Consider the following 9,154-nt stretch of genomic DNA (forward strand, 5'->3'; position numbering starts at 1 on the left):
TTGGTTTTACTAGCTTTTAAGAGCAGTTGAAGGCCACGGAAGGAGCGTTGTATGGCATTGAAGCTCGTTTGGAGGTTAGTTAACACAGTGTCCAAAGAAGGGCCAGATGTATACATAATGGTATTGTCTGTGTAGAGGTGGATTAGGGAATCACCCGCAGCAAGAGCAACATCGTTGAAATATACAGAGAAAAGAATCGGCCCGAGAATTGAACCCTGTGGTACCCCCATAGAGACTGCCAGAGGTCCAGACAACAGGCCCTCCGATTTGACACACTGAACTCTATCTGAGAAGTAGTTGGTGAACCAGGCGAGGCAGTCATTTGAGAAGCCAAGGCTGTTTAGTCTGCCGATAAGAATAGGGTGATTGACAGAGTCGAAGCCTTGGCCAGGTCGATGAAGACGGCTGCACAGTACTGTCTTTTATTGATGGCGGTTATGATATCGTTTAGTACCTTGAGTGTGGCTGAGGTGCACCCGTGACCAGCTCGGAAACCGGATTGCACAGCGGAGAAGGTACGGTCAGATTCAAAATGGTCAGTGATCTGTTTATTAACTTGGCTTTCGAAGACTTTAGAAAGGCAGGGAAGGATGGATATAGGTCTATAACAGTTTGGGTCTAGAGTGTCACCCCCTTTGAAGAGGGGGATGACCGCGGCAGCTATCCAATCTTTAGGGATCTCAGACGATACGAAAGAGAGGTTGAACAGACTGGTAATAGGGGTTGCAACAATGGCGGCGGATCATTTTAGAAAGAGAGGGTCCAGATTGTCTAGCCCAGCTGATTTGTATGGGTCCAGGTTTTGCAGCTCTTTCAGACCATCTGCTATCTGGATTTGGGTGAGGGAGAAGCTGGGGAGGCTTGGGCAAGTAGCTGCGGGGAGTGCAGAGCCGTAGAGAAATGCTTATTGAAATTCTCAATTATCGTGGATTTATCGGTGGTGACAGTGCGTTGGGCAACTGGGAGGAGGTGCTCTTATTCCCCATGGACTTTACAGTGTCCCAAAACCTTTTGGAGTTAGAGCTACAGGATGCAAATTTCTGTTTGAAAAAGCTAGCCGTTGCTTTCCTGACTGACTGCGTGTATTGGTTCCTGACTTCCCTGTGTGGGTCACATGACCAAGGCGCTATTGAATTTCTAAAAATTTAATAAATAATTTAAAATAGTTTGAGATTTAAACTGACAAAAAAAAGTGTGTGCAATGTGTGTCTATGCCATCGGGTTAGCTAGAACCCGTTTTGAACATTTTAGGAGTAATGGTTTAAGAGCCATTGAAATGTGAAAATTTTGATTTGTCACTATGTTGACGTTCCCTAACGGCTGTTTGTGGATGTAAGGAAAACTACAGGCGAATATCAGTTGAATATCCAACTTGAATCTATCTTTACCTGGTATTATGAACTGCGGTACGGTTAAGACCGACTTTTTGTGGGTCTTAACTGCCCATTAGTGCTGCATGGAAATGGCACCTTTGCGTCAGTTTTTAAGGACACACCTCAAATATTGCCACCCCTCTCCCTCAGCGCAAGTGAGCAGCAAGTGACAGCAAAACTTCCGAACCTGGCGTTCAGGCTGGAAAATGCCAGTGTGCAAGTTTTTACTTAACGAAATTGCAAACTATAATGTCCCTTTGACACTTGCGCCTCCTTACCGCGAGCCGAAAATAGAGGCAAACATGTTTTAAGTGGTGCACAACTCATTTATTTGGCTGGGCTAATACATTATTTGTTTGTTTTCAGGCTGCCTAGTAATTTACCAAGGTATGAATTGTATAGAGTGTGAGGTTGGGGTCTCCAGTCATGTAAAAAAAAATATAAAAAAATAAGATTGCACTATGGAATATTTATAATTGCTCCCATCTGTCACTTGCACTTATGTTAGCTTTTTTCAAAAGCATCAGAACCAACCGAACATTTCAACTTCAACAACATTCTCAGTAAAAAGTTATAGAAACATTTTACTTGCTATAATAACAAAATCATTTTAATGAATTGCATTTATATAGCGCCTTTCTGGATGCTCAAAGCGCTCACCTCAGCCACCACCAATTTGTACTACCCACATGGATGATGCAGGCAACCACTTGTGCCAGAACACTCAACACAGATCATCTAACAGGTGGAGAAGTGAGGAGTGATATATGCCAATTAGGAATGAGGGGGATAATTATATGGCAATGATGGAAATGGGGCCAGGTTGATAATTTACAGATTATGATGATGACGATAAAAATAATAAATAACACAATAATCCACATTATAATTCGCATTTCCAGTTGCTGCAGGATTATTTTCCTGCTGTCGCAAACTGGGTCAAATTAAGATCCTACGTCTGTAACCAGGACATCGGGTTAACACCCCTACTCGCTATGACTATGAAATGTGATAGTTTATCTACCTTAGTTGAATTCCCTGACTAAGTTGCTCTAGATAAGATAGTGAAAAAAAATCTACGTTTGTGCGATGTTGAAATCAAGGCCAGGGCGGACTGACCAAATTTCAACCACTTTTCAACATCCATGGACTTCTGACGTTGGTCGGTGCTTAGTGGTCTCTCCATTCATAATTGCCTTTATCTCACTTTCAGATGAATCGACTTGTGGTTATCGTTGCGACACTCTTCGTCCCCACTACATACAGTGCTGCAGGCAAGTGATTATTCCATTATTTTCTATTATTTTTTTTTTTTCTATCAATGTTGTGACTCTGCATAACTTCTTCCCTTCTTCAATGTTAACAGTGTGGTGTTACCATGATCCTAGTTGTGGTAAGTATTGGTTTTACCTCCTGGTTACAGTGTAATTTGTATTCACAAATTGAAGTGATTGTGATGGCAGTGGATAATAGACTATAGAATTGATGTATTAGCATATTATATGACCCTTATAAAGCGACGGTACATTGACACCATGGTATGATTGATTCCATGTTAAGATGACACCACTTGGTCCACCATTGTCACTGAACATTGCAACGGATCCCGTCAGTCTCCCATCAACATCGTCTCTGCATCGGCAGTGGGCGATGAATCCCTGACTGCCTTCACTTTCACCAAATACGGAGACAACTCTACAATGAACAAGATCAAGAACACTGGCAAAACTGGTGAGGAGAATGGATGGATGCCTTGCTTTCTCAATCCATACACACAAAGTCCCACTTGAGGATAATGTATGAACCAAACCAGGAACCCTTATGTGCAAAATGTAACCAATTCCTCTCTTTTTGTTCCTCCTCTCTTTCTTTCAGTCAAAGTGGAGCTGACGAGTGGCGTCCAGGTTACAGGTGGGGCACTGTCTGAGGCCTATGACAGCCTGCAGTTTCACCTCCACTGGGGGAATGGTACCTCAGTACCTGGGTCGGAGCACACAGTGGATGGAACACGCTACCCCATGGAGGTATGGGAGGTTCAATGCAACATTGCTGCGTTCTGATTCTCTACCCTTCTCCCGAATTATGCCCCCGCCCTTCCACACTCCCACTTCTTGGATTTGTGCAAGCATGGCTGGAGGGAGTTTCCACCATATTCCAAACAATAATCCATGAATTTAAATTCATGCAGGGAAGAGTGTATGAGTGCACTTATGGGAGAATGGTTGAGAATCTGAATGTAGCCCATGTCACATGGGGTGACACTTCTCATACTGATGCACATATAACACACTGCAATGGATCAATGTCAAGGTCTTCATTTAGCCTTAGTCCAGTCTGAATGAATTCCCCTCCAGCCAAACTGCATCCCTGCCAATTGGTTTACTAGAAAGCTGACAGATGGGGAAATGTAACCACTCTCCAATTCATAAATGGTGCAATAGTCCACTGTTGTACTGAGCTCATTAGGCATTTATACATTCTATTCCTCAAGAATCGGAGCATATACGTATATCATTAATTGAAATTTATTTTGAACAGCTGTAAGTATGGCAGATTGTAGTCTACCTTTTTAAATGTATCATTCCAACGTTTTAATTTTCCAATCGATTCAGATAACATTTATAGATCATCTGTTATGCTTCACCTTTCAGTTGCACATAGTAAATGCCAAGTCTTCGCTCAATGGTAATACGACCGCGGCCGTTGCAGACGACATGGGACTCGCTGCTCTTGGCTTCTTCATAGAGGTGAGTGGATGCTTTAACCTTCCTAGAAATGGCATCCATTTTTCCACAATAGATTGGGCATTTCAGTGTGTTATTGCTGTTTTTGTTTATAAAGTCAATCTTGTTCCAAAAAGGCCATGCCGAGTAATGTGACTGGTTCACCAGCAGCCTGGAATACTCTGACATCATACTTGGCCAACATCACACTAAAAGGTGAGAGGAGAGATTTAACTGGTTCTGATTTGATCAAGAACTACTTCCTTCGAGAGAAAGTTTGGAAGAGGATTTGGGTTGAATTTTTCTCTTTGAATTCAACATTTGTTAATTGCTTGTTCCATTTCAGTACCATATTATTTTGGTATACGTTTTATCTCTCTCTTCTTCCAGATGAGTATATAAACATTACTCATGATGCTTTTTCATTGGATGAGCTCCTGGAAGGGGTGGACCGTACCAAATACTACCGTTACTTTGGATCCCTGACCACTCCAAACTGCAACGAGGCTGTGGTGTGGACCGTGTTCAAGGACCCTATCAAAGTCAGCCAGGATTTTGTGAGTTTGTGCAACAATTTCACACTAAACTGAATACAATTTCTACTTAGCAGGAAATAAACATAGCTCCGACAAGAAACATGGACTGTATTCAAATATCTTTAAGTGCAGGATCCATTCCTTATCCATTCTGCCTTTGAAATATTATAAAAGTAATGATTCCGAAATATTACCCAACATGAGCTTCATAAGTGATTACACAAGAAGAGAGAACATGTACTGGGGTGGTACAACAAAAAAATATTCATATGTGATGTATTAATTGACTCAATAAGTCATGAACATACAGTTGAAGTTCGAAGTTTACATACACCTTAGGCAAATACATTTAAACTCAGTTTTTCACAATTCCTGACATTTAATCCTAGTAAAAATTCCCTGTTTTAGGTCAGTTAGGATCACCACTTTATTTTAAGAATGTGAAATGTCAGAATAATAGTAGAAATTATTTATTTCAGCTTTTATTTCTTTCATCACATTCCCACTGGGTCAGAAGTTTACATAGACTCAATTAGTATTTGGTAACATTGCCTTTGAATTGTCTAGGTGATGCTGGTAAGGCGGAGTCAGGCGCAGGACACAGAGATGAGTAATAACCGTAACTTTACTCAAAAACAATATTCCATGAAGGAGACAAAATAATCCAGTTCACAAAACGAGACAACTTGACAATAACAAACACGCACAAAATCAAGGGGGAAACCAGAGAGTTAAATAGTGGAACAATGATTATGGAATGGAAACCAGGTGTGTACAATGAAGACAAAACAAATGGAAAATTAAATGTGGATAGGTGGCGACTAGACAAATCGGTGACGTCGACCGCCAAACTCCGCACGAACAAGGAGAGGGACCAACTTCGGCGGAAGTCGTGACAGGGTCAAACGTTTCAGGTAGCCTTCCACAAGCTTTCCACAATAAGTTGGGTGAATTTTGGCCCATTCCTCCTGACAGAGCTGGTGTAACTGATTCAGGTTTTTAGGCCTCCTTGCTCGCACACACTTTTTCAGTTCTGCCCAAAAATGTTCTATGGGATTGAGGTCAGGGCCACTCCAATACCTTGACTTTGTTGTCCTTAAGCCATTTTGCCACGAATTTGGAAGTATGCTTGGGGTCATTGTCCATTTGGAAGACCAATTTGCGACCAAGCTTTAAACTTCCTGACTGATGTCTTGAGATGTTGCTTCAATATATCAACATACTTTTCCTTCCGCATGATGCCATTTATTTTGTGAAGTGCATCAGTCCCTCCTGCAGTAAAGCACCCACACACCATGCTTCATGGTTGGGATGGTGTTCTTCAGCTTGCAAGCCTCCACCTTTTTCCTCCAAACATAACGATGGTCATTATGGCCGAAAAGTTCTATTTTTGTTCCATCAGACCAGAGGACATTTCTCCAAAAAGTACGATCTTTTTCCCCATGTGCAGTTGCAAACCGTAGTCTGGCTTAATTTTTGTTTCTTTTTTTTCTCCCCAATTTTCATGGTATCCAATTGTTAGTAATTACTATCTTGTCTCATCGCTACAACTCCCGTACGGGCTCGGGAGAGACGAAGGTCGAAAGCCATGCGTCCTCCGAAACACAACCCAACCAAGCCGCACTGCTTCTTAACACAGCACGCCTCCAACCCGGAAGCCAGCCGCACCAATGTGTCGGAGGAAACACCGTGCACCTATCTGCCTTTGTTAGCGCGCACTGCGCCCGGCCTGCCACAGGAGTCGCTGGTGCGCGATGAGACAAGGATTTCCCTACCGGCCAAACCCTCCCTAACCCGGACGACGCTAGGCCAATTGTGCTTCGCCCCACGGTACAACAAAAAATTATTCATATGTGATGTATTAATTGACTCTGCAATAAGTCATGAACATACAGTTGAAGTTCGAAGTTTACATACACCTTAGGCAAATACATTTAAACTCAGTTTTTCACAATTCTTGACATTTAATCCTAGTAAAAATTCCCTGTTTTAGGTCAGTTAGGATCACCACTTTATTTTAAGAATGTGAAATGTCAGAATAATAGTAGAAATTATTTATTTCAGCTTTTATTTCTTTCATCACATTCCCACTGGGTCAGAAGTTTACATAAACTCAATTAGTATTTGGTAACATTGCCTTTGAATTGTCTAGGTGATGCTGGTAAGGCGGAGTCAGGCGCAGGACACAGAGATGAGTAATAACCGTAGCTTTACTCAAAAACAATATTCCATGATATATTCCAATATTCCCTGTCCTGGGCGTGAACCCAGAGTCTCTGGTGGCACAGCTAGCGCTGCGATGCAGAGCCCTAGACCACTGCGCTACCCGGGAGGCCCACAGTCTGGCTTTTTTATGGCAGTTTTGGAGCAGTGTCTTCTTCTTTACTGAGCGGCCTTTCAGGTTATATCGATATAGGACTCGTTTTACTGTGGATATAGATACTTTTGTACCGGTTTTCTCGGCATCTTTGCTGCTGTTCTGGGATTGATTTGCACTTTTCGCACCAAAGTACGTTCATCTTTAGGAGACAGAAGGCGTCTCCTTCCTGAGCGGTATGACGGCTGCGTGGTCCCATGGTGTTTACACTTGCGTACTATTGTTTGTACAAATGAACGTGGCACCTTCAGGCGTTGCTCCCAAGGATGAACCAGAATTGTGGCGGTCTACACTTCTTTTTATGGGGTCTTGGCTGATTTCTTTTGATTTTTACCATGATGTCAAGCAAAGAGGCACTGAGTTTGAAGGTAGGCCTTGAAATACATCCACAGGTACACCTCCAATTGACTCAAATTATGTCAATTAGCCTATCAGAAGCTTCTAAAGCCCTGACATAATTTTCTGGAATTTTCCAAGCTGTTTAAAGGCACAATCATCTTAGTCGATGTAAACTTCTGACCCACTGGAATTGTGATGCTTTGAATTATAAGTGAAATAATCTGTCTGTAAACAATTGTTGGAAAAATGACTTGTGTCATGCACAAAGTAGATGTCCTAACCGACTTGCCAAAACTATAGTTTGTTAACAAGAAATGTGTGGAGTGGTTGAAAAACGAGTTTTAATGACTCCAACCTAAGTGTATGTAAACTTCCGACTTCAACTGTACATATCCTGTATCTTAATTTTGAGCCAGTTTCAAACAGCAGGTTAATAATCCTGCAGCAACAGGAAATATGAATTGTTATGTGGATTATAATTTTAGATTTTTTTTTATAGGGGTTGCTACATTTTTTGTTAGGGAATGTCAAGTCTGAAATGAAAATCACAAACTTTAGAAACCTTTTTATTAAACCTTGAATGCAGTAGAAGCAACAACAGGATGATCAAATTAAGATACCACAATCTGTACATACTGTATATTTCAGTAATTTGTAATTTTTATTCAACTTTTAACCAGAATGCAATGACATGCCTAAAAGTTGTTTTTGTGATATATTTATATATTTACTTGGAGAGCAGTTATCTCAAAGTTTAGTTGATTTCACATTACTTGGCAGCTCAACTGAAACTAGATGTTGAACTGACGTTTGTGCCCAGTGGGTAAAGCCATTCGGCCAGCCTGATGTTACACTTATGTCTATGATCCAGTAATTCATTAACCTTCTCCACTCAGATTGATCTCTTCAGCACAACAGTGCACATTGACCACAACTCCACCTCTGACTTGATGACCAACGTCTTCAGGAACATCCAGCCTGTCAACGACTGGGTGGTGACGACCCAGAGCAGCCCAACCACAGCCCCGCCAGTGTCAGGAGCCTCCACAATGTGCTCCTCTCTGGCCCTCATGGCCCTGGCCTGGATGCTGCTGAGGGTTTAGTGACGGCGAGTAACGCCTCACATGAAGTGCACTACCATACATACATTGATTACCAACAGGGTTCACTTTGATCCAAGGAGAAACTATTTGAAAAAGCAACAATTATAGCAAAATATCAACTTATTTATTATCCAAACATCATTAGACATGTAATTAATGTTATCTGAAAAAGAAAAATGACCGAAACAGACTTATTTTAGCAAAATTACAGTACATTTTAGCCCCAAATTAGCATGGTCACGAAAGTCAGAAAAGCAATAAAATGAATCGCTTACCTTTGATAATCTTCGGATGTTTGCACTCACGAGACTCCCAGTTACACAACAAATGTTATTTTTTTTCGATAAATATTACTTTTATAACAAAAAATCGCCATTTGGGTTGCGCGTTATGTTCAGAAAACTACAGCGTCGTTCCGTTCGACGAACATTCCAAAAAGTATCTGTAATGTTCGTAGAAACATGTCAAATTTAAAAAAAAATCAATCCTCAGGTTGTTTTTAACAAACATAGTCGATAATATTTCAACCGGACCGTAACCTATTCAATAAGAGAGAAAAAGAAAATGGAGAGCTCCCCTCTCGCGGGCAGGAACTATTCAGAGGACACCTGACTACCTTTGAAAAATCTCGCTCATTTTTCAAAATAAAAGCCTGAAACTATGTCTGAAGCCTGGTCACAGCCTGTGGAAGCCATTGGAAAAT

The 9,154-nt window shown here is 41.4% G+C and overlaps 1 protein-coding gene across 1 annotated transcript; it reads left to right on the forward strand.

Moving 5' to 3' along the window:
* Positions 1–2,586: 2,586 nt before the first annotated feature.
* On the forward strand, positions 2,587–8,451 carry LOC120055640 (carbonic anhydrase 4-like). The gene is made up of 8 exons (XM_039003531.1): positions 2,587–2,648; positions 2,735–2,766; positions 2,934–3,104; positions 3,249–3,397; positions 4,025–4,120; positions 4,234–4,312; positions 4,487–4,653; positions 8,245–8,451. Exons 1-8 carry the CDS (start codon positions 2,587–2,589, stop codon positions 8,449–8,451), a joined length of 963 nt encoding a protein of 320 aa, XP_038859459.1.
* The last annotated feature ends 703 nt before the right edge of the window (positions 8,452–9,154 follow it).

This window comes from Salvelinus namaycush, chromosome 11, assembly GCF_016432855.1.
Source record: "Salvelinus namaycush isolate Seneca chromosome 11, SaNama_1.0, whole genome shotgun sequence".
NCBI classification, from domain to species: domain Eukaryota; kingdom Metazoa; phylum Chordata; class Actinopteri; order Salmoniformes; family Salmonidae; genus Salvelinus; species Salvelinus namaycush.

What these genes read in the sequence shown, in the direction of transcription:
- LOC120055640 (XM_039003531.1), top strand. Translation starts at nt 2,587, where the DNA reads ATGAATCGACTTGTGGTTATCGTTGCGACACTCTTCGTCCCCACTACA. An exon ending in ACTACATACAGTGCTGCAGG is followed by an intron (nt 2,649 to 2,734) that starts CAAGTGATTATT and finishes TTCTTCAATGTT; the next exon opens with AACAGTGTGGTGTTACCATG. An exon ending in GAACACGCTACCCCATGGAG is followed by an intron (nt 3,398 to 4,024) that starts GTATGGGAGGTT and finishes TTCACCTTTCAG; the next exon opens with TTGCACATAGTAAATGCCAA.